At 38.0% G+C, this 25,947-nt stretch overlaps 3 protein-coding genes across 5 annotated transcripts in view; 2 read left to right on the top strand and 1 right to left on the bottom strand.

The window, feature by feature from the left end:
• The window catches only part of LOC142341528 (33 kDa inner dynein arm light chain, axonemal-like), a 110,884-nt gene that overhangs the window by 45,756 nt on the left and 39,181 nt on the right, over positions 1 to 25,947 (bottom strand). The gene's annotated exons all lie outside the window — the stretch shown is intronic.
• LOC142341517 (protein O-mannosyl-transferase TMTC4-like) overlaps positions 1 to 25,947 on the top strand; it is a 114,754-nt gene that overhangs the window by 74,377 nt on the left and 14,430 nt on the right. The window lies entirely within an intron of this gene.
• Positions 1 to 25,947, top strand: part of LOC142344249 (platelet-activating factor acetylhydrolase-like) — a 27,240-nt gene extending 1,293 nt beyond the window's left edge. The window contains exons 4-10 of the mRNA XM_075395816.1: positions 4,326 to 4,527; positions 8,083 to 8,364; positions 8,634 to 8,753; positions 9,098 to 9,220; positions 9,606 to 9,796; positions 10,469 to 10,584; positions 25,443 to 25,947. Of these exons, the coding sequence (XP_075251931.1) occupies positions 4,326 to 4,527; positions 8,083 to 8,364; positions 8,634 to 8,753; positions 9,098 to 9,220; positions 9,606 to 9,796; positions 10,469 to 10,584; positions 25,443 to 25,609 (1,201 nt within the window). The 3' untranslated portion in view covers positions 25,610 to 25,947. The remainder of the gene's footprint in view (positions 1 to 4,325; positions 4,528 to 8,082; positions 8,365 to 8,633; positions 8,754 to 9,097; positions 9,221 to 9,605; positions 9,797 to 10,468; positions 10,585 to 25,442) is intronic.

Below are 25,947 nucleotides of genomic sequence, written 5' to 3'. Positions count from 1 at the left end.
AAAAAGAGCAAAAGGTACAAAAATCGAAAATACATTTCTATTTTTGAAAAAAAATTCAAAGTGATTAAAATCCTTAAATACTAATTTAAATGTTCATTTATATCTCCATGGGATGCAATTGAGACCTTTCGTTATCCAGTTTACGTCATGCGAGTACAAAAAAAGGACAAGTACCGGCAGAATTCAGAAATTCAGTCGTGGCATGAAAATAGCAGTGAAGCCGTTTAAACGATACGTTTGTCAATAAGAACATAAAAAATGTTTAATTGCGCATTTTCTCGAAGCCAATGGGACCTACCATTAATATTATATTTTAAAAAGTAAAAACAATCCTACAAAAAGTATAAATATATAAAAATCACAGTAATCATGCAATCTCGTAGTAACAAAGCCGCGAAACAAATAGTCGAAACTTTAACCGTTATAAAGTTCGAATTATAGCTCACTGGAAAAGGGGTTGTGACCAGTTTTTACAGTGACTTTAAATCAAACGAAAAATAATTTAGAAAAATGGCGATGCTGAAAAATCCAAACATGTTTTTGGGATCATATTTTTTCAAAAGCCATAACAGATATAAAAGTTCAACTGAAAGTGACGTATTAACTTGCAACACCTCAGGAAACCAACTGCGCCTGTTTTTAATGACACTAAGTCACAAGAAAAATTAACAACGAATACAGGCAGAAGCCATTACTTTTTACAAACATTTTTGGCCATGAACGTTTTTACGACATCACATAGTTGAAAGTACTATAGTACTAAGATGTTATCTGCAAGAAAAGTAAATCATCACTTGCTTCTCATCTGAAATCAACAGGTCTTACTTTCACAAAGACTGCGTAAAAATGACAAAACGAAACCTAAAATTTGAAAAGCATTGGAAGTCATAAGTTAAAATCTTGAAAATTTTTTATGAAATTAACTGGTCGAAGCCACCTGTCAAGACGTATAAGCAACACAATAATTAATGTTTGAACCAGCAAAAGTAGTGGAGACTTTTTATTCAGAAAATCGGAAAATGAGAGAAAAAGGAGACAGTTGAAAAAATCTTTTCTTTCAAAAAGTTCATTCGAAAGTTATTGAAAACAACCAGCTCTAAACTAATCGTCTAAGAAGTTCATTTATACGTATATAGCGGCGAAGTTCAAAAATGTACCAAAAGCTTCTAAGTCAAATGTCATCAAAATCATAACAGACATTAGATTACGACTGAAAGCGTTGTCTAGGTTTTTTTTTAACTTTTAAAGAAGCCAATTGGATTGCTGATTGGGGAGACTAAGTTTTTGGACACTATTTCTCATTATATCAAAAATATATAATGCTTTTTGTAAAATTATCGAGCTTATATTTACAAAATAAATGGCCAAATCATAATTAATTCCAGAAGCTTTTAATGCCAGCAGGAGTTTAAATAGCTTTTTTTGAGCTTGCGAAAGAAATATCTGCAGTTTTTAGCTGTCTACTTCCAGCAATTTTACAGAAAAGTACCTAAAAAAGCATATTTGGTCCCATTTTTGACGAAAAAAAATCTGAATTTCAAAAAATTTCGAATAAATTCTAGCTCGAAACACTGTGATCGATCTAGCTCGAATAAATCCGAAACGCTGGGATCGAACAATTCAGCAACCCTCCTCTATGTTTAAGGATTAAACCAATAATACTGCCTTTAACAATTTTAGCATACTTTAAGCAAAAAAATGGACGAAAATTGGGACCAAAATTGGAGGCAAAATTGAACGAAAGCATCGTAATTTGGCCGAATGTTCACAAAACTTTAAATCTCGATAACTCTCCGTAAAATTGAAATCTAACAAAATACCGAAAATGTGAAAAAACAACTGAATTACGTCTAATATCCACAAAATTTTAAGCCTCAACTCCCCGTAAAAAACGAAAATTGAAAAAATGTTTTAAATCCATATTCTTCGCTGGACGGGCTTTCTTTTGATACCACTCACAACTCTCTACGATGATTATATCGATCGGCGAAAATTGACTGAACAAAAAACTCATTTGATTATATAGTTCCTCTCCCCACTAAAGTAGGTCGAAAGGAAAATAAACTAGCTACTTAATAATTTTTAAAAAACTGTATGAATTTTATGATCTTAGAGTAAAGTTTTATCGGTCTTTAATGTTGGATCCTAATAATATGTCAACATATACGGAAAAATTTTGCAAGCAATGGGTTCTCAATTTTTTCTGATTTTGGCCTCTTTTTAAAATTCCACAATAATCTTTTTTTTCCAAACATGTAAATTAATAATATAACCGAAAGGTTAAAGTTTACATGCCTTCAGAATAATCACGAATATTTATTGAAGTAATCAAAATTATACATCAAACTTCTGGTTATTAATTGATGTTACCCATTAAGCTGTTCGTTCTACTATATAAAAAAATAAGACACGAATGATCCTAACTGTCTATCTATTGGAAAATTTTCATGCTAACGTTGCAAAAACTCTGTTAAATTTTTTTGATAAGAATTTTGTTATCCGTCGCTCTTACGTTAGAGGGTAACTTATTCCACTTTTGTATGCTCTTCAAAATCAAAGATCTTTTACTCTGCTCGGTATACTTTTGCGTTCTTATTATCAGCTGTTTTGTCCGTTTGTTCTGTTTTAACTGTAGGCGGTTTGCACATTTTTTAAAAATGTTTCTGATACTATCCTCTGTTTCAAGTCTGTGTGGGGTTTCAATATACTAAACTTTGAAATAATTAATTCAGCTGGTAGAGAAGGATATCACGATTTGAGAAGGATATCACGACAATGATCGAATTTACGACGCATATAACACACTTTTATGCCCCAAATAATCTGTCGATTTATACGCTGTATATTTTTTGCTGACAATGTTTGTAAATAAACTCCACTGAATGACAATTGAGACAGGACTAAAGATTTGAAAACTTGCAACCTTACTTCCAAAGGTATATGGTTTCTTACTAGATATAGTGAGCGAATGGCGGCCGCCATTTTTTTAAAACTACATTTAGATATGCTTCAAAAGTCAATTTTGAGTCAAGGTGTATTCCTATATAACGACAACTCTCAGTAGTTTTTATCAAATTTCCGTTAAAAGTAACTTTTGGTTCTAATTCGTCACTGGTAGAAAAATAAATTAGTTCTGTTTTATCAGCACTCAAAGTGAGTTGATTTTCCTTCAAGTAACTGTCCGTCTTCAGTAAAATATTTTCAATTTTTGTTGCAATTGTTTCGCCTGGTTCATATCGACATAAAATACTAGTATCGCCTGCAAATTGAACAAGCTCAAAGTCATCTTTGATTTTTTCTGAAAAATCGATAACGTATAAAAGAAATATTAGGGGTCCTAATCCTGTGCCTTGCGGTACTCCGTGATTAACGAAAATGTGTTCTGAGACCTCAGTGCCTATTTTGACGCATTGTGATCTTTCTTCGAGAAATTAATTAACTGCAGGCTCAGAGAAGTTGAAGCACTCTGCTTTTTGAAGTTGAAGCACTCTGCTTCAAGAGAAGTTGAAGCACTCTGCTCAATTAATTAACTGCAGGCTCAGAGAAGTTGAAGCACTCTGCTTTTTTAAGAAATATTTTGTGCGAAATTGAATTGAATGCAGTGGTTTGCCAATTTTCATGGTTTTCTATTACTGTGTCATTGAAAAACAATACTGCATCTGTTGAAGATTTTTTGTTGTGGAATTCAAATTGCTCTTTATTCAGTAGATTGTTTTTATTAATGTGATCCATCATTTGTAAAAGGAGAAGCTTCTCAAAAAGCTTAGCAAAAGTTGGTGTGACCGAAATTGGTCGATAATTGCACACTTGTGTTGTTGATCCTTTTTTGTGAATTGGTGTGACATATGCATGTTTTAGAACAGTTGGAAAGACACTGTTTTGAATACATTCATTAAAAATAAATTGCAGATGAGTACCAATTGCGTACTTTACCGCCTTTAAAGCCCATGCATGGACAAATCCTGGACCCGGTGATTTACTGTTTTCTAAACTATCATTGGTTTTGTAGATTTCTTTTAAAGTTAATACTCTAAAATTGAATTTTTCAGAACAGTGTTCCTACTTATGGATATTGAGAGGAACGAAATCACCAGAATATTGCCCATTTCCGCAAAAGATTTATTAAATGCATTGCAGATTGCTTTTTGTTAATGGTCTTGGCTCCGTCTATTTCAATTTCAGACACATTAATACATTGTTTGTGGTATCCTAATTTTTTATTGATGACTATCCTTCTGTTTGTGGTATCCTTCTGTGTTATAATATCTTATTGTGTGTTGTGGTTACCTTGCATGAGTCGGGTACGTGTTATAACGTTTTTACAGTGATGAGCGCAGATCAACACGTCGTTTCTGTGAGTCTGATGTCGATAACGGCTTCACATATGTGTTCAATGTCACGAATTCGAGATTTAATATCAGTGGAGACGGAGAACGCGACCTTAATTCACTATCGTCGCCGATCGAGTCTCATTGCAATGAATGTGTGCTAGATGGTGACAATCACGTGTCACTTCACTTCAGAGAGGTACTTTGCTTTAGACTAATTAATTGCTCTTGCATCAAGTTTGAAGCACTTATTGTAGTCGTTTGTCAACTTGAACAGGAATATTTGTTTATACTCTTCTTTATAAATGAAGCATGGCTTGAAGTACGATTTTTTGACATTGTCTTCTGCTTTTCACGCACTGCATTAGCACTTGCAGAATGCTTCGCTTGCTTCTAATGTGCTTTAGCTAGTAATCGCACTGGTTTTAGTCAAAATTAAAAAGTCATTTAAAGAAAATTGGATCCCATAACAGCCCCGCTGGTCCCTTTCTCACCTCACTCTACTACTCTACTAACCCTACAAATACCTTCTGTGTCATCCTCACAACTTTTTACGCTGTCTCTACTCCGCACCCTCTCATCTCAACGTCTACCCCTATAGATGCGCCTACCTCATCCCCTAACTGTGCTCCTATTGTTGGTTCTGTAGTTCAGTTTGCAGGAGTCTTCAAGTTATTTCCGGTGCTCTGCTGGCTGTTTTTGAGCAAAATTTTTGCGTTGCGGGTATGACTTCGATTGACGTTTTCGCCTTTAACTTCTTGCGTTTTATGTGATGTGAGTTGTTTTCATTCACAATTTGAAGCTACACTCAATTGGCGGGGGTTCATTGCGTATAATGAACGGCAGAAGTGTGCCGACTTTGGTATGACTTTTCACTTTAAACCATTGTAGTGCTAAATATTAAGATTTAAAAACATAATCTGAAGCAGCGTAGTAAAATTATCCCGCAGAGCAGGTGGTCTGTTCTGTCGATTAGTGGGCGTAATTTTTTATTTTCAAACGTTGTTGTGCTCTCTATATAGTTATTTACTAGTACTGCACTGCAAACAGATGTCACTTATTGCGTTGGTTCTGAAGAGAAAAAACACAATTATAAGAATCCATGACGCCCATTTATGAGTATATTATCATTGCTCCGACCCACTATAGTGGGGGAGGAACTATCTACTCAAATAGATTTTTTGGTTCAGTCAATTATGGCCGATCGATATATTCATCATAGAGGGTTGTGAGTGTTGGAATTAGAAAGCACGTCAAGTGTATAATTTTTGTTTAATACATTTTTGGTTTTTGTTTGTTTCCAAAGAGTTATCGAGGTTTAAAGTTTTGTGAATATTTGACTGATTTTTGTTGTTTTTGTTCAAATTTTCCGTATTTTTACGCAATTTTTTTAATCATATTTGCTGTGTTTTGCATATAGTGTTGTTGGTGTAACCTCTACAGATAAAAGAGTGTTGTTGAACTGTTTGATTCAATTTCTTGGCTCAAATTTCTGCTAAATTTTTCAAAACTCACCCTTTTTTCATGAAAAACGACACGAAAAAAGCTTCGTTGGTCCACTTTGTTTCAATTTTCCGGATTCACATACTTAAAAACTGTTGACAGAATCTCGGTTAACTACAAACAGGGCTAGTTTTACGTGTACTACCTCTGAGAGTTCTTGAATTAAAGTTTTGTCCGTTTTTTTTGCTAATTTAACTCAATAATAATCCAAAACTCATCACTTTTCTTGATATATTGACGTTTTTGTCCAATTATCCATATCCGTAATATTCGGAACAATTACGTGCTCCTAATAAATGAGCAGCAACAGCCAGTCTAGTTTTGTTCTTATAGTCACTTTTTACAGTCCAAAAAATATTTCGGAATGTAATCCGTAGCTGTCCCTTTTAAAAACGTTTTCGCATTTTGCTTTTTAATGTTAATTACAGAACAGATCAGTTCAAATCCAAGGCTTACAATTGACAGCTCTAATTGGCTTCCAATGGAGTTTTAGGGAAGCCAATCTAGTGTGCTTTTACTCGGAAGCTTGCGGTCGTTTTGTTTCTTCTAAATTCTTATTTTATAAAAAATAACAATGGATTATTGAGCTTTGCCACGGTTTTTTGTCACCTTTTAGCTTGAAGTCAGCAAAAATAAGTCTTATAGTATTTCGAATGGATTAAAATCTAATATCTTTTTTGCTGTTTCACGTTTTAATAATGGTTTTTGGCTTTGATACTACAAGTTTTAACAGAAAAAAATGATTTTTTGGACATTTTCCAATCTTTGAGGTTCTTTTTTTTTGGTCTTGTCACATTAATGACATGTCATATATCACAGTATTGACGTTTGAAAAGAAGTCACAATTGAACATGTCAATTTTTCAGTGAATAGATTTCGGTTTGAACAACTTTGACACCGTCTGTCTTCTAGTAGAATTTAATGGAAGTTTCATATGTGTCTTTCCTTGTCGTTCTTTCTGTAGCCGTACAACAATTTCTGGATATATGAAGGTCTCAGCGGCGTCCTTTGGATGATTGAGGGAACCTATTAACTTGTTTCATTTTATTGCTAGTTTCAATTTGCAATTCCTGCGTCAATAGTAGAATTAACCGGAATCGAGAAAAATTGGCCTACAAGTTTGGGAGACTTAATGTTTGGGATAAATTGCTTTCAATAAAAGTTAACGAAGTAAATGCTCTTTCGCTCGATTGGTTAAATCACCTTTTGTCCCCAAAAAGGGATAAGTCTCCCTAGAAGTATCTAAGTATACGGTCTCTTTTTTGTCACCTTTTAGCTTGAAGTCAGCAAAGATAAGTCTTATAGTATTTCGAATGGATTAAAATCTAACATCTTTTTTGCTGTTTCACGTTTTAATAATGGTTTTTGGCTTTGATACTACAAGTTTTAACAGAAAAAAATGATTTTTTGGACATTTTCCAATCTTTGAGGTTCTTTTTTTTGGTCTTGTCACATTAATGACATGTCATATATCACAGTATTGACGTTTGAAAAGAAGTCACAATTGAACATGTCAATTTTTCAGTGAATAGATTTCGGTTTGAACAACTCTGACACCGTCTGTCTTCTAGTAGAATTTAATGGAATTTTCATATGTGTCTTTCCTTGTCGTTCTTTCTGTAGCCGTACAACAATTTCTGGATATATGAAGGTCTCAGCGGCGTCCTTTGGATGATTGAGGGAACCTATTAACTTGTTTCATTTTATTGCTAGTTTCAATTTGCAATTCCTGCGTCAATAGTAGAATTAACCGGAATCGAGAAAAATTGGCCTACAAGTTTGGGAGACTTAATGTTTGGGATAAATTTCTTTCAATAAAAGTTAACGAAGTAAATGCTCTTTCGCTCGATTGGTTAAATCACCTTTTGTCCCCAAAAAGGGATAAGTCTCCCTAGAAGTATCTAAGTATACGGTTCACCTAATCTTCTAAGGAAGCAGAACTTGTTGGTGCATAGGGCAATGTTGAATTCAATTGGGCTTGGTATACGCCCTTCACGTTTCTACCCCACCCCATCACAATTCTACACATTGCGACTATCCTCCTAAGCTAAAGAAAGATGCAACCGAATCCAACCTCCTCGCCTGTCGTTCGAAAGTAATTCGTCCGGCGATAGTAGGATGTGTTTTATAAATTGAGCTCAACAAATAACTCACTGACTAAATACATTGTCATTATATCAACATGTCAACCATGATCTACTGCAGGACTATGAAATATGCTAAAAACTATGTTTTCATTTGCTGTTTGCAGATTGGCACCTGTGTAGATTATGGGAAAACTTTGATTGGCTGTTTCCACGGATCATCCGAGTTACAAATAGGTGCAAACGGCCAGGTGACGTTAACTAGTCAACTGGGAGAGCAAAAATTACGAGAACGAAATGGAAAATCAGATTCGATTCCCTCTCCTTCTCAATATTGGTCAAAATGCTGGCAGGATTTCCACTTTTACAAAAAGGAAGTGTTGGTTCCATTCAAAATAGCCAAAAAGGGAGAGGATGAATTTATTCTAAGGAATAAACAAATACACCAGGTCTGCTCCTTACCTCGCTACTTCATACATGGAATTTTTCCATTTATACTATTGTTCGGAATAAAAAAGATACCTAAATGCATATTCTTCAAATCCAAAATTTTTTATTAATTAAGGTATTTTTTTTAATTAAAATAGGTTTTTAAAATCGGTTTATTAAAAAGTTTTTATTAAACTAAGAAGGCACTACTAAATAAATAGAGAAATATGCGTTTCGGAGCAGATCAGAGACTGTATTTGTGATGCGTACTGTCTCTTGATTTGAACAGAGAGGTGACCAGTGTGTGGCCATGTTGAATCTTCTACTTTCAATTCATATTGGTGAGAAAGTGTACGATGCCGCCTCGTCCTCTGATCTTCATAACACTATCAACTTCCATCAGTTCCAGGTGACACTGTCATTACTGTTTACTTGCTCTTAATGATCTTTCAAAAAGCTAAATTTGTTCATCATACATCAAGAATTTTAAGAGTTTTGAACAATCAAGCAAGAATCTTACAAGATTTTAATCGGTTCATCTCTAGGGTTGATCTATTAGTTTTGTTAAGTACAGCAACAGGAAATAGATTGTGGTTAATTTTTGAGGTGTTGTGTTCAGTATCTCAGTTAGAAAGCTAAATCTGATTTTATCCCAAGCTTTGTCCATATTCCTGTATTATATCAAAATTCCTGTCAAGCTCAGTAAAAGAAGTTGATCAGATTAGTCTAGACTGTTTGTAGAGTCTTTTATAGGGTCGTTTGGACATGACAAGAGTAGCAGTTGTGGGACACTCCTTCGGAGGTGGCACCAGCGTATGTGCACTTGCAAAAGATCCCAGATTCAAGGATAGTGGGGCGGAGGAGGACACGTCAAATGTCGGTATTTGTTTTAAGCTCACAGCAGTTTCTAACTGATTTCTCATGGCTATCTTGAATGATGCTCTCAGATTTTTACAAGATATCGTACTAAACTACATGGCTTGTGAGAACTTGTGATAGATTAAAATCGTGTTTAGAGTAGGGATTAGATGCTAGATTTGGGGTTTGGACGGTGTAGGTGGAGTTTAATCAATCATGCAAGAACTCTTCAACCATCTCTTGGAAACTCGAGTTTTGGGTTGGAGGCTTTCATCGAGAAGATGAAAAAAACTTTCAGAACTGGACTTCTGAATGTGTGGGCAAATGGGCGAAATCAAGTATAATACGTCTGTTTGGTAAAATAGATCCAATAATTTTAATTGAAAGAGATTTTTTTAAATAGTTAATTAAGTCACTTCCTCCTCCGTGCCCTATGATGAAGTGTGCGGTGGCACTGGATGCGTGGATGCATCCTTTGGAGAGGGAGTTGATCACTAAAGTGCAGCAGCCAGTGCTGTTTGTGAACAGTGACAAATTCCAGTGGCCAATGAATCTGGTCAAAATGAAGAAGATGGAGAGCAGATTCATTGACAGGCTAATACTTCACTTCTCTATTCCACTACACTCCCTGTGAAAATTACAAGTCGGCGCCCTTAGCATTAACTATTATTATTGCGCTAATTTGTGGAATTTGGGGATAAAGGACGAAGACATTGTATAATTACCAAAAAGTATAATCGTTCCTTTATCACCTTATCCTACACTATAAGGACCTTTTTACATGTATGAAGATTCGATTTGTGGCTTTAAAGAGCTAAAATGGACCAAATTATAGGAGCGCTGGCCCGTAATGGACTCTCATTTCCAGATAAATGTCACTCGTGAAATCTTAATTACATCACAATTACCTCGCCAACATCACAATTACTTCGCCAACAGCATAATTACTTTTCCAACAGTACATATTTTGATTAAATGCTCTAAAAAATATCACTGTTTTTCACGACCATGTTGATCAGAGATGTAAGCGTTATGTGTGGTCAACAGTGACAGCGAGAGAAATTAGTTCGATTATTATTGTTATGTGGTTATAATTTGGTGGTCGATATGCTGAAAAGTTTTTATTGTGCCCGTCAACGCATAATTTTTGAACTGTTAAGCAATTTGGGTCACAGAAAATAAATTTATTTGGCATTAATGAAATAGTAATGAAACGGAAGTGAGAGCAAAGAGATAAAGGGTGGATTATTGTGTTATGGGAAACAGGATTATGGTGTTCTTGCGCGGAACAGTCCATCAGAGCCAAGGGGACTTTCCATTCCTCCTGCCTCCTCTTTTCTCCAGGATCTTAGAAGTCAGAGGAAAAACAGACCCCAAAATAGGCATGCGCTAACTGTTTCCTTGCCCAAATTTCGAACGGATTTCTTCCTGTTATTTTTGGTCTATTCATTAAGACGGCAGGTTTGGTATCCTAGGAAATAGTTCTGAAGTGCAATGTTTGGTTTTGAGCCGCGAAGTGTGTTACTGCTCCTCATGTTAAGACTTAGTGAAATGAATTACATCATTACGCTGCCTTGTTTGTTGTTAACAAAGAATTAAACGTCTTTATCAGTTGATAAATCTCTTCAGACAGTCTCCACAATTTTTTTCACTGTTCTGTATGAGAGCAATCATGTTTCAAATCAATAAATTTAACATGACATTTACCGGATCTTGTGTGACAGTTTTTTTCCGCAAGCACAAGGTGAAAATTAATTATGTATTGGCTTAAATCGAGCCATGAATTTTCCATTATGAGAAGATTTGAAACACATATATCAAAGATCGCCAAACTGAAAAGGTTAAACAAATGAAATATGATCAAATCGCAAATTAAATGTTAATTACACGGTAATAGTTTGACAGAGTTCCCTATTATAAAGTTTATCATTATTATTCAAATCCGAAATCTCCTAGAAAATAAATAGAATAGGAAACAATTTAGCTTTTTTTCTGTCACTTGCGTCAGAAAATTGAAGACTGCATAAAACTCTTTAAAATTATGTGTTTTCAGTACCACACATTAATCAAATTTCTCATATCACATTATTGGCGTTGAAAAAAAGGTGCAATTGATTAATTGTAGTGAATAGATTATGATTTTTAATAGCCGCCCTCATCTTCTCAGCCGGCTATTATAGCGCTCCTATTTTTTTTACTTCGTCGAACTTTTTTTCGCTTTACCATTTTGCCGCTTTTTCGACATTTTGCGTGAAATCTTTTTGACTTCTCTAGGCTAGTTTCTATCTTCTCTCATTCTGCTAAAAGTGAATTTGAACATCAGTTGCTCAGCAAAGCAATTCAAAATGAACAGAGTCAGTATAAAAAATTGAAGTCAGAAATAGAAACGGGATAAACCCATAGAGCCCAATTTTAGATGCCCGCTAATTGAACGTCGTTCCTATAAGTCTTAGTTACCATCTGTAATTCTTATTGGTATTGATAGTAGCCTCTCTCTAAGAAACAGAAATATGTTCAACTACGAAATGCCGTCAAAATAAATCGGACTTAAAAGATGTTTTTGTACAAAAATATTTTTTTCAATATCTTCTATTCTTTCAATCCCAATCATGCTTATTGGAATCAACAGCGGCTATTTTCCGGCAATCTGCCGGGTATGTTAAACCATTCGACGCCATTTGCTCTGAATAATTGACTTTTTGATTTCTTACTTTTTGTTTTTTTTTGTTTTCTTAAGACATTCTGGTTAATCAATGGTCTCAATGGTTTCTTATGGAGTTGTAAATGAGCTCATTTATCATTTCAGTTGATAGCTAATGCGTTTTCATGTCTTTAAAATTAATTGTTTTCCAAACGCATAAACCTATGTTTACTTTTGCATTTTTTTGTTTTTGTTTAAATTTTAATTACTCTCAATAAAGCCAGGTCCAATTTTTTTTGACTTTGTTGTTAAGCTTTTAATAAATAGATAGATATTGAGTTTTAAATGTAATTAAGGCTTGTTGTTTTATTCCGTTTTGTTGTCTGTCTTGTCTCGTAGTGTCTTTAATAGCAGGTATCATCGGCCCTCTAATGCGGCATTATATACTTTTTAATGTTTAATAGCCGCCCTCATCTTCTCAGCCGGCTATTATAGCGCTCCTATTTTTTTTACTTCGTCGAATAAAAAGTGTTTCGTTTTACCTCATTTTGCCGCTTTTTCAATATTTTGCGTGATATCTTTTTGACTTCTCCAGGCTAGTTTCTCTCTTCTCTCATTCTGCTAAAATAGATTGTGAACATCAGTTGCACAGCAAAGCAATTCAAAATGAACAGAGTCTGTATGAAAATTTAAGTCAGAAATAGAAACGGGATGAACCCATAAAGCCCAATTTTAGATGCCTGCTATTTGAACGTCGTTCCTATAAATTTTAGTTACCATCTCTAGTGCTTATTGGTATTGATAGTAGCCCCTGTATAAACTCTGGTAAAACAGTAGTTCGAGGATTCAATTCGCTATAGTCAGTCTATAAGCTCCAAAACGTACAAATCATAGCATATAAAGCAACGTGTAAGCAATGATCGAGACAACGTATTAGGTGTAAAACGTACAAAGCAACAAGTGGAACTTAGACGGCAGGATTTCTTGTTGTTCATTTAACAGGTTTTTTCGTCTGATGTCATTGACGTCAAATCAGTTCCTATTCAATCGGCAATTGTCTAGAAAACCTAAAAAATATTAAGCCGAAAACCATTTTAATCGGTACATATAGTGGTTATATTTACTTTAAATTAGGTTAAATGAACTTTTTCGGAACTTTCTACGTATATTAGAACGTTTTATACGCATTTAATTTCGAATATAAATACTCAATTCTGATTAGCTAAAATTCGTTCTTTCATTTACTACGTAACATCCTCCGGCCCGGAAGATGTTGGGAAAACTGGTACAAGTTTTACAAGCGGGCGGACGAGTGAACCGGTTGACGTACGTAAAACGGTGGAGTGGGCGACGCTATCGGAGCCGTAACGGAGTTCCACAATCCGAGCGGTTGGGTTGTAAACCCTAGGTTTGGTTTCCTCAACTATCCAAACCAGGTCACCGGTCTTAAGTTGTTGCTCGGCAGGCGTCTTCCACTTAGAGCGTCGGTTCAGCGTCGGTACGTACTCTCTGATCCAACGGGACCAGATCGCATTAGCGTACGACTGCGCACGGGCGTAACGTTTACGATGGTCGAACTCATTGTTGCCGACAACAGACGGAATACCGGCAGAGTGTTCTCCTAAAAGAAAGTGGTCGGGCGTTAAAGCGTTCAAATCGCACGGATCAGCGCTCACGGGTGTTAAAGGACGCGAATTCAGAGCATTCTCTACGAGACAAAAGATAGTATGCAGTACCTCATCCGTGAGGCGACGCGTGCCAAGAACAGTATATAACACGCGTTTGAAGCAGCGTACCCGCCTCTCCCAGATACCACCTTGATGTGGTGCGCTGGGTGGATTGAACCTCCACTTTATACCTTCGTGAGCGAGCTCAGCTGCAATGTTGACAACATTCCGCTTTTCAATACTTTCTCGGAGTTCTTTCTCCGCTCCAATAAAGTTAGTGTCATTGTCTGACCAAATCATGGCAGGTGTACCCCTACGTGACACAAACCGCTCAACTCCCATGACACAAGAGCTGGTGTGCATGGATGTAACTATCTCGACATGGACAGCGCGAGTATTGAGACAGGTGAAGAGGAAGCCCCACCTTTTCGCAGTAGTACGGCGGACAGTAACATAGAACGGCCCAAAGTAGTCAACGCCGGTGTTCGTGAAGGGAGGATACTAGTAAGCAAGTCTCTCCTTGGGTAAGTCAGACATGATTGGTTGCATAATTACAGTTTGGAATTCTCGGCATCTCAGGCAGTGTGCTTTGATGGAACGCAAAGATGATCTTAGTTTCAGTACTGTATAGTGTTCCTGCACAATTGATCTTAGGTATTCAACGCCTTGATGGTAATTCTTTACGTGCGTGTGTTCAAGGGACAGTTTTACAAACGGATGACGTGTATCTAAGATGATTGGGTACTTTACGTTAAACCCGACTTCCATTAACCGCTTGATGCGGACCGAGGGACGGATTAGCCCATTTGGACTAATAAACGGTGAATGTGGAGCAATTCGGCTGCTCCGTTTAACAGATTTATTGTCAAGAAGAGCTTTTCTTTCGGTTTCAAAAGACTCTCCTTGTACCAAGTACTGTAGATGATGCTCGGCTTCGTCAAGCTCAGTAGGGTCAGTGATGCTACCATCGAGGTTACGGTAGCCGGCATGTTTCGGCAAAAGCCGGAGAACGTATGCGGCAATGCGCAAATACTTTTGATAAGAACTAAACTTACCAAATGGGAATAAAGACGGAACGGGAGTTGTCTGTTTTTTAACAGATGTAGCGAGAGATACAGTGTCCTCTATAGTGACTGCTTGGTTGACGCCAAGTTTGATGTTTTTAATGACGTCTTTGTTCGGTTCAAACGGGAAACGTGAATTAGTTAGGAAATGTGGACCTTTGACCCAACTGCTTAGTTGCAAAATCTCAGCGGACATTCCACGTCAGCTGGATTATCCTTAGTTGCGACGTGGTTCCATTGGTCAACGCTGGTATACTCCAAAATTTCGCAAACACGGTTTGCAACAAAGATTGGTTGCTTTTCATTAGAGTTAATCCATTGGAGAACGGTCGTGCTGTCTGTCCACATGAATACTTGGTTAACAGTTACAGTAAGTGCTTGTGTAATTTCCCTTTTCAGTCGAGCGGGAAGTAGAGCTGCTTGTAACTCGAGTTTTGGGACAGTCATTACTTTCATTGGCGCCACCCGCGCTTTCCCCAAAACAAACGCAAGCTCTGTTTTTTCTTTGCCCGTAGGAGTTTTTTACTCGGGTTCGCAGATATGCGACCGCACTGAAAATATCATGGGAACTGTCACCGAACATATGCAACTCTATATTATCAAAGGGTCCACTAAAGTAACTTCGAGGAATTTTGATGTTTTCAAGCTTTGGTAAGTCCGAACTCCAAACCAAAAATCTTTGAACCGTGTCCTGCGGGAGCTCGTCATCCCATTATTGTCCTGTGACACGCCAGATGTATTTTAAGAGCAGTCGCGCACCGACGGTAAACGGTGCGACAAGACCAATGGGGTCAAAGACTTTCGAGACAAGACTTAGGACCAAGCGTTGCGTGAGGGACTTGGTGATAGCGCAGCTTGTACCCCGACTCACAACTAAAGTGTCATTAGTGTGGTCCCATTTTAGCCCAAGCAGGTGCGATGAATCCTCTTGACATGAAACAATAACCTTGGGCTCAGTAGATTGAGGAGAACCATCAATTCTATCAGCTAGACCTGGCACATTGCTTACAAACTTTGTAAGCTTGAACCCACCGAGATGGAGAAGATGTACCAATTCCTTCGATCTATTGATGGCTTTCTCAGGAGACTCCACTGAGTAAAGGTAATCGTCCATGTAGAAATTTTCAAGGAGTGCTTTTGCAGCTTCGGGGTAAAACTTAGCGTTGTCTCTCGCAGTGCGTTGTAATGCATAGTTGGCGCATGTGGGCGAGTCTTTAGCCCCAAATATTGGGCCCGTATATTGATACACTACAACGTTAGTTGTGGGGTCCTCCCGCCACAGAAAGCGAAGTGATGGTTGATCTGATGGTAATACGCCAACCTGTAGAAACATTCCCTCGATGTCGGCGGAGACGGCATATGTATGTTGTCAGAAGCGAAGAAGTACGTAAATTAGGTTTTGGAGCAGATCAGGGCCAGTCAGCAAAGATTTATTCAGTGAGGCACCATGAAATTTTGCTGCTCCATTGAGCACCCTACGCACCTTACCCGGTTTGTTCGGGTTTAAAACCGGATGGTGAGGTAGGTACCACTCTTTATCGGACCGGTTCTCAACGTTGTGAGCGTCCGGAACCTCAATTACATACCCCCTATTCAGATCTTCTTTGATGGTACTAGTATACTTCTCCCTAAGGTCTTCATCCTTGGCCAATCGTTTTTCGAGAGATTTTAGCTGCACAAGGGAGGTGAAGTAATTGTTTGGGAGCTTGGTGTTGTCTGCTGCCCACAGCATTCCGACATCGTCTCTCAGGCCATTGTGTACGGTGGTGTTCTCAAGGATTTTGTGAGCCCTTCTGTCTGCAGCAGATCGTGAGTCTACCTGCTTGTTTGCTCCGAACGATTCAATGTCCTACCATGACTTTACTTGACTTGCTAACTCATTGTCATGTTCGATATTCACTTTAAAGCACGTTGAGGTTAAACACGAACTTAATGGTAACTGACCGCTTAAGACCCAACCTATGGGTAAGAGTACGGCAACGTGTGAACGCTTCTCATCGGCAGAGAAGTATTCTAACGGGGGGATGGCATGATAGACATCTTGTCCGAGTATCATCTCAATGTCTTTATAGGAATATGTCACGATATCAAGGACTGCTAAGTGTGGATAAGTCTCTTGCAGGGACTGTACATCAATTATATCAGAGCCGACGTTCAGACTCTCTTTAACCAAAGGGTTGATGGTAAATGGTTCGAAATCCTGATGTTCTCTTGGTTTCACGGTAACTTAAACAACCCTAGTATCAACTACTTCCTCGGTATTAATACCCTTGACAGTTAGCTTTAGTGCTTTACCGTGCAAACCGAGTCTATCTGCGAGACTACCGGCCACCCAAGAGTTACTGCAGGCGGTATCACACAAAACTAAAGCCTTGGTATCTACACCGGACGAATTGACCAACTGCAATTCCGTTACCTGGAGGAGTCCCTTAACATCAGTAACGGATGACATTGTTGTGGTCTTATTAGACGGCTGTTGACTAGTGGTTGCATTACCTTGACCTGTGTTGCCAGAAGGCTGAACGGTATTGAAATTTGTTGACTGTTTTGCTGGGAAAACCCTATCTGCTCCATGCAATAGTGTGTTATGCGAACTATTGCACCCCTCTGCTCGGTACTTTCTCGGTTGAGGGCACTGGCGGAATGTCTGCTTTTCCCGTAAGCACGAAAAGCAAAGTTTGTTATCCGCCACCAACTTAGCTCTCTGGGTTGGAGTCTTTTCCTTGAAAAATCGACAATCCCATAGCCGGTGGTTACTTTTGCATACAATGCAGTGAGAGTAAGTGTTTGTGGAAGAAGATGGCATTTGCTTCTTTGTTTCCCTTTGTTGTGAATTTGATGCAAACACTTTTGAGGCTGTTTTGGTCTTGGTTACTGAAGTGCTGTTATCTTCAGGCCTGGCCTTGGTTGCGCTTTGTTTCATAAGATCATGGGCCTCAGCTTTTTCCTTAAGCCAATCGTTAAAGTCAAGGAGGGTAGGCTTAACCCAGTGCTTCTTAACCGTAAAGAGCGACCACGACTCTTTCATGTTTGGTGGTAACTTCTGTACCGCTTGGTTAAGTAGGGAAGCGCTCTTCAAGTCAGCATCATATGATAGTGACTTGAAAACCCCAACGAGGCTGGATATGGCTGCAGAATAGTTAATGATGTTATCACTATTGTGCATTTTAAGAGGCGGAAAATTGCTTAATTTATCCAAATGTGCACTTACGACTGCCTGTGGCTAGCCAAATTTACGTTCCAAAGTCCTTAGTACATCCTTGTACATTAAACCACAGTAAGCAAACTCGGCGATCGCAATCTTTGCTTTACCGGTGACGAGTGTTTTAAGGTACGTCAATTTAACGTCATCAGTGAGCGACTGCGAGTCAATCACGCTTTTGAATTGACCATACCATTCATGCCTGTTTGGGTCGCCACTAAACTCTGCAAGTTTCCGCTCGGGCAAAGGGTCGTTTTTCTTACTTGTTATTGCATCAGCTAATTCCCTAATCAATGACGCATTGTCCGGTATCGGAGGGGCAGGTGTAGACACCTGCGGACCACTCCAATTCAACGGAGTGGGCCCAACATAGGGGTATGTTGGCTGAAAAACCGGAGTGGCTAGATCAGGTACTACATTACTAGTAGTCGCGATCAGGTTTTCCTGCTGTCCACCTGATGGTGATTGCATATCAATCAAAGGGGGCGAATTCTGATATATTTGTAGTGGAACATTAGTGCTTGAGGGTGCGATATGGGCGTGTACATTTGGAAGCAGACTATTCACGGTGGTTGTGTCTTGAATGACTATTGACGGTCTGTGCTGTGGAAATCGCCAATGACTCATATTGGCCACAAAGTTTTGGCCAAGAGGGATATTCGGCATTTTTGGGATAGGAGGAGCAACGGAACGTACAACTTTGTGTACTCGGTTATTATTATTCTGAAAAGTGTTGTTGACGGGAGGCTGATTAATCAAAGTGGCGTGTTGGATGGGGGCAGTGAGGTTAGGTGCGAAGACTGGGTTCGGAATGGGAAGGTCATTGGGATGGGCGGGTTCGGAGTTGTGCTGTTGAGTGTTTTGACTTGGTGGGACGCTTGGGTGCAAGGGAACGTTTATTGCGGGGACTGGATGATTTGTTGTCGGAAAAAGAGGAAGAGTGGTGTTTGGTGCTCGGGGGACAAAATTAATTTGTTGTCGGGAGCATATCCGCTGGGCCGAATTATTCTTGGGTAGACTTGATGTTTCAGGTCTCCTGGATTAAGAAGTTTGAAGTTGCGCGTTTGGAAATAACTCGGTTTCATTATTTTGATTTTCTTGCGTTGCGGACTGCTGTGGTGGAATAGGCTGTTGAATGGGCAGTGAAGAAGCCCCTGGGCCGTGTACAGATGCGGGTGGTTATCTGCGGTTCCATGGTTAATTATGCTCGGAAGCGCCATGCCTTGTTGGCCTGTTTGGTTCATTTGCGCCCGTAGATTCGCCTGGTACAACGCCTGTGTGTTAGCAGGAGCCAAAAAATTTCCAGGTGGTGTATAATAGGGGTCGAATTGCTGCAAGGTCTCATTGCTTAAAATGTAATTGCCTCGACAATTTTTTTGAATTGAATGCCTTGAAATGTCAGTGTTATGATCTGCCACTGCTCCCCCGTTATTGTGGCTAGGGCATTCTGGAGGGTCTTTCGTAACCTCTGGTTCACCAGTTTTCTCCTCGTTATTAAAACTTAAAGCAAGTGAGGTGTTGATCCAGTCCTGAACAGCCTTTTCACTTCTCATTGAGCTCCTAGCACTTGGAGTTGTTTCAGATTGGCTACCTTTAGAAACGGCGTCCAGCAATTCAAATTCTTGCAGAGTTGCCTCTGCCAACCGTTTCCTGTTGTTTTCCTCCAATTCATCTAATTCCATTTGCTTTTTCTGTTTAGCGAGGCGAATGGCTGCCTGATTTTGTTTTTCAGTTTCCTCGCGCTTCATCTTAGCAATTACGTAATCATGTTTACGCTGACTAGATGTTTTTGACGAGGCCATCAATGAGGGAAGTCTAGAACAAATGGAAGCCCTCGGTTCGTGAAACTCACGTACTTTATCATCAGCAGAGTTGATGTAGTTCCGTGCTGAAGTGAGGATCTTGTCGTTCGTAGTTCTCATTGCTTCCAAATAAAAGACTCTAATGAAGGAACAAGTGCACTTGGATCCTCTGTTTTCCAGCAAATGCAATCAGGTCCTCGTTTTTGTCTACAACAGTCATAAATGCTTCGTTGCACTTTGTTACTAGGCGTTCAACTTTCACTCGCCTACTTTGACTATTTATACAATGAAGAATATCTTCATGTATAGCATGCAACTCAGCCTCACGCTTTGACCTGGCAGCGTACAACTTTTTGACTTTTTGATCAAGACTATTAGACATCACGATGTTCTTATTTCCAAATATCAGCGAAACTACCACTGCACACGGTTATCTATTGCACACTCCAAACAAATCAAACCCAAGCAAAACAAACCCAACGCAAAAGACACCAAACACAGCACACTGTAGACAGTCTGTAAAACAAACCGCCCAAAGAACAGAAAGGGTCGTCGAGCCCACGGTGTCCGACAAAAACAGAAGTGGAGCGCTGGACGCTATGCGCTCAACGCGGAGGGAGGCAAAGGACACAAGGGAAGTCGAGCGGGCAACGCGCGACAAAACGGAGACGTTACGGACGGGAAGTCGAGCGAGCAACGCGCGACATAACGGAGACGTTACGGACGGGAAGTTGAGTGAGCAACGCGCGATGCAACGGAAACGGGACGTACGGGAAAGCGAGCGAATAAAACGCGCAACGCAACGAAACGGGACGGTGGGAAAGAACGGGCGGGAAATGAGGTCGGAAAGAACTATGTTAGCAGACCACAGCAAAAACTCAACCGACCAACCTAGCCGTAACTCCAGAACAAACTTAAGTCACACCCTAGGAAGAAGGAGAGAAGCTACTGCAAGACAATCTAATATAGTTCATTATGGGGCTATAACGACAAATTTAATGGCAAACTAATTTACGACTATTAAGTAGTACACTAAAAGGATGAAAAGGTCGAAAAAATTACTAGCCGTAACTCCATAATAAACTTAAGTCACATCCTAGCAAAACCCAAACCGTAACAAACAATCATCATACTAACGTTATTAAACAAACTACAGCAAAATTGAACAAACTACAATAGTGTGTTTTTAGACTAAGATAGTTGGAACAGTCGAGAAACAATCCAGCCGTAACTCGAGAATAAACTTAAGTCACACCCTAGAAGGCAACAGGACCAAACCAACTAGCAATCGTACAGGTACACACAAACATACAGCAGCAAAATCAATATACTACAACAGAAGGGCTAGTAAATTAGTAAAGTTGAAAAGTCGAAGGACACTCCAGCCGTAACTCGAGAATAAACTTAAGTCACACCCTAGAAAGCTATAAGACCTAAACAACAAACCAGCATACTCAACATACTACAGCAAAAACAACAACATACTTCATCACATATGACATATCACATCGAAATTCGGACAAAAGGCGGAAGGAAACGAAAAGCGGAGTTTTGGGAGAGCAACGTTTTTGAAAAAACGGAACACGGAGAATTGAAATTTTAACGGACGAAAAGAATGCAGACGAAACGGTACATAAATGAGCGACGAGAAAAAATTATAGGGATTCGATCTTTTTTTTTGGAGGCCGGAGGTTGTGAAAATTTTCACAACTTTTCTTGCTTATTGAGTTTCACTCAATTTACGAACCTTCTTGCTGGAAATTTGATTTTTTGACAAATTTGTCAAAATTTTATTTATTTGTCCAATTTTTTTCAAATTTTGGTCAATTTTTGCAAATTCTTGATTACCGAACGTTAATCCAGCAAACTGGACGGTTTTAAGCTTCAAAATACGGTTTATCAATATTCGGTATTGATTTCCACAAGTTTTTTGAATTGCCTCATAATTGACCAAAAACTTTCAAAATTAAACAATTTAGCATTATTTTCTATCAATTTACTCTATATTAGAGGTTATTTTTGGATATACAAACCGACTATATCAATTTTTTCGAATTGTCGGTAAATCTACCAAAAATTTTCAAAACCGATGTTTTTTCGTCCCAAAATTATCTTTGCGGGTTGCGGGGACTCCTTGCCTCTTTTTTTAAAGGAATAGTTAAATTTTACTACCCCATGCGATATCGAAAAATTGTTCACGGTTTGGGATTCTTGCCGTCTAAATGCAAAATATTAATTCAAGACTTCAAAAGTTTTTTTTGAATCTTAGTTTTTGAAGTTTTTGTTGTGATTCAGCTTTCGAAATAAAGCTCAAGCAACTTCCTTCGTTCGAGGTTGGGGTCTGCAAGACAGTCCAGAAAACACTGGTTCATTATTTCAGGTTCCACAACCAAAGGCATAATTGCCAAAAGCCCATTGAAGATTTTGGAACTAACAACCGGCGCCCATAATATGCATAACCAACATTTATTCAATTCCGATATCGAGGAAAATTACCAATAAGCCTTTGCTCACCTTCGTTCGATTTTGTCAGAAGTTCAGATTGATCAACTGTTGGTTTGCTTTTGTCCGATTGGGTTTTGACTCCAAATATGAATAGTTCACTTTCAAACAACACGTTAAGCAAAAGGCAACTGAGTCGAATTCATGTACATAACCTTCGGTCTTTGATAGTCTATAATTACAGATCAATGACCAGTGCTTCAAAATAGAAACTAATTTGGCCACTTTGATATTCAAAGAAATCGGTTCTACATCAATGAATCTAAAACAAAGGAAATGGGTGTTCGTAAACCCGGAGCGGTACCATATAAACTCTGGTAAAACAGTAGTTCGAGGATTCAATTCGCTATAGTCAGTCTATAAGCTCCAAAACGTACAAATCATAGCATATAAAGCAACGTGTAAGCAATGATCGAGACAACGTATTAGGTGTAAAACGTACAAAGCAACAAGTGGAACTTAGACGGCAGGATTTCTTGTTGTTCATTTAACAGGTTTTTTCGTCTGATGTCATTGACGTCAAATCAGTTCCTATTCAATCGGCAATTGTCTAGAAAAACTAAAAATATTAAGCCGAAAACCAGCTTAATCGGTACATATAGTGGTTATATTTACTTAAAATTAGGTTAAATGAACTTTTTCGGAACTTTCTATGTATATTAGAACGTTTTATACGCGTTTAAATTCGAATATAAATACTCAATTCTGATTAGCTAAAATTAGTTCTTTCATTTACTACGTAACACCTTGTAGCCTCTCTCTAAGAAACAGAAGTATCTTCAACTACGAAATGCCATCAAAATAAATCGGACTTAAAAAATGTTTTTGTACAAAATATTTTTCTTTCAATATCTATTCTTTCAATCCCAATCATGCTTATGTTTAGCAAAGCAATTCAAAATGAACAGAGTCAGTATGAAAAATTGAAGTCAGAAATGGGATAAATCCAAATTGTAGAAACGGGATAAACCCTATAAAGCCCAAATTTAGATGCCCGCTATTTGAACGTCGTTCCTAAAAGTCTTAGTTACCATCTCTAATGCTTTCTAATGCTTATTGGTTTTGATAGTAGCCCCTGTAGCCTCTCTCTAGGAAACAGAAGTACGTTATGTTCAGCTACGAAATGCCATCAAAATAATTCGGACTTAAAAAATATTTTTGTACAAAATTTTTTTTTTCAATATCTTCTATTCTTTCAATCCCAATCATGCTTATTGGAATCAACGGCGGCTGTTTTCCGGCAATCTGCCGGGTATGTTTTGAGTTTAAAGTGCTTGGTAAATTGATACACCAATTGTTTTTGTACAATATATGAATTTTCGGGCTGTTTCAATTATATTGGAGTCTGGTTGTGTTTTCTCGCGTGAACGATTTCTTACAATTCAAAGAATTTGAATTTCATTGGGGCGCTGTTTTTTTAACTTGAAGAGGAGTATTGGTGGAGCGTCTTTTTTGATCGGTAATTTAGTTGGAGTGTATTTGAAACAGCAAGTGAAATGCTTGAAAGGAAATTGTTTAGGTCAAATTGCTCAAGAGCTAAGAGAAGATAGATTGGTGTTCTGTTCTTGGCGTTTATTTGTGTGAGCGAGAAAAGTAGATCTAAAAAAAATTTTTCACTGAGCGAACGGAAAGTTTTGATCACGTGCGGCTTTTTTTGAAAGCAGTTTTTTTAGTGTTAACTCCAAATCAAAGGAGTTCTAAACTGGTAATAGTTCGTTTGCAAGCAGCTTTTTTGAGCATCTGAAGAGAGGTTTCTACTTTTGGTGTCAACTTTTAGATACCTTTGCAATTTTACCTTGTTTTAAGCTTTTTCAAACTTTTTTTGCATTCTACAATTTTTATTGCGTTTGGGGAGTTTTGTTGTTAAAATCAGTCGTTCTGGCACTTTCTTGATTGTCTCTGAATTTGTTTAGTTTTGACTTTGAGTCGTTTTGCTAAAGAAAATTGATTAAATAAGTGCAAATTTTTAACTGTGTTTTGCCTATTTCTTCCAAATAAATGGTTCTCGCTGTAGGTTTTCAGTTCTTAATTAAAAATAATTTTAAAGGCATGGTTATGGTGAACAGGCACTTGAAAGCTAGGCAGGGAACCTTTCACTGAAATAAGTTACACAAATTTGCAGGTTTTTCTCATTTGCTTTTTAACTTTGCCTTTTTTGTTTATTTCTATGCAAAGTATTGGTTGGTTGACTGATCTAGCAAAAGATTCATTTAACAATTTTCTGCAAATACAGTTTAGAAGTCGCATTTTATCGCTTTTTTAGAGAATTTTGTTCAAATGTTATAGAGATTTTTTTAATTTTTTTCTCCGCCATAAACTAGCCGTTTGTTTGGTTGTGTTTTCGAGCATGTTACCTTGTCTTTCAATTGATACAAAATTATTTCGAACTTTCTGTATTTTGTATTACTAGGTCTTACCTGCACTCTCGGAGTCCCAATTTGATGTAAATTATTTTAGATGCTTTTTGTTTTCGTCATTTTGTTTTTTTAATGGAAATTTTTCTGTTGTTGGTTCGAAATCTTTTGTTTAATAAGGTAGGCGATGCTTCAGATTGGTGTGAATAGTCAGTTTTCTAAGTCATAATTTTGGTCACGCTGAAACAAGAATTGTAGCGAAAAAGCGATTGGTTTTGCGGCGTGTTTTTTGCTCCAATTTTGAAGTAGAGTGAGAAAACGGCGTTTGAACAAAAATTCGCCTGCTCGCTATTGCTTCTTTGTTCAGTTGGGGCGTTTTGACTATGATTTTTGCTGTTTTTTCGATTTTTTTATTGGATTTTTTTCAAAGGGATTTTCCAATCCATTCATAGTCCATTCGAGGTCTAGTTTTTTGTTTACTCAATGAAAATTCTTTGAATTGGTGGTCAGGACTTGTCCTGCTATGTTTTGTCTGTGATAATTTGCTCTCAAGATGACTTTTGGATACTTTTTTTGAAGTTATCAGTGACTAAAAGATGAACAGAATCTCACTCCGATTGCGTTATTGAGAAACTAAATGAAGGTTATTTTAGGAGAACTTGAAGAGACAATTCATATCCCGGACAAATTTTCCATCATGGCAAATATTGAAATAACGTGAATTAATTTTCATATTTTTTGCAGCTATGTTCTTTCAATGAATGCAGTCCCTGCTGCAGTTCAGTCTGTGTGCTTGAAAAGGCATTGGTACAGTGTTAGGCACAGCTATTTATTTTTATAACTTTGTTTTTTGGCGGTATACAACCAGCCGTGATTGCACGTCTGTACAGATTTTGATTTTTTGTAGATTTTTTTTTCAAAGTAAAATTAATTGAAGGGATGTCCAGCTCATTCGTAATACTTCTGATTTATTCGAATGGAAACAGTTAGTGTCTGTTGCACTTGCAGCCATGCAATTAAGCAACCGTGCCTCCTTGGCCTTCCTCAGGAGACATCTGGACATCCCGGATCCCACTGACTGGTGGGGACTACTGGAAGGCAAGGATGACCGAGTAATTATTGGGACTAACGCTCCACTGAGAAGGGGATCGATCGGAATTGAGAGCTTGAACTGACTTTGGAGCTTTTAGTTAATTTGGGAAATGGGTCTGATGTGAACTGAACAGTAAATCCTGGCGCTTACAATAGAACAGGAACGTGGTATCTTCCATCACTTTGCCGAAATGTACACTGAACTTGCGCTAACATTTTGAATCTACATAAAGAATATTTATTTGCTTTAAAAACTTTAACTTCAGAATTTTTCAAAATTTGCTTTTGTTAACATAGTTAAATAGTATGCGCAGAAATTCATGGTGATTTAGAGCACTTTTGAAAATGGATTTCAAGTTCACAGAGGACCTAAGAGTATAGGAATCAGAAATTATAGTTGCGCACCGTTTGACTTGAGAAG

This window comes from Convolutriloba macropyga, chromosome 1, assembly GCF_964194025.1.
Source record: "Convolutriloba macropyga chromosome 1, txConMacr16.3, whole genome shotgun sequence".
NCBI classification, from domain to species: Eukaryota; Metazoa; Xenacoelomorpha; order Acoela; family Convolutidae; genus Convolutriloba; species Convolutriloba macropyga.
Note: the sequence above shows the minus strand (reverse complement) of the source record. Positions and strands in the feature narration are given on the sequence as shown.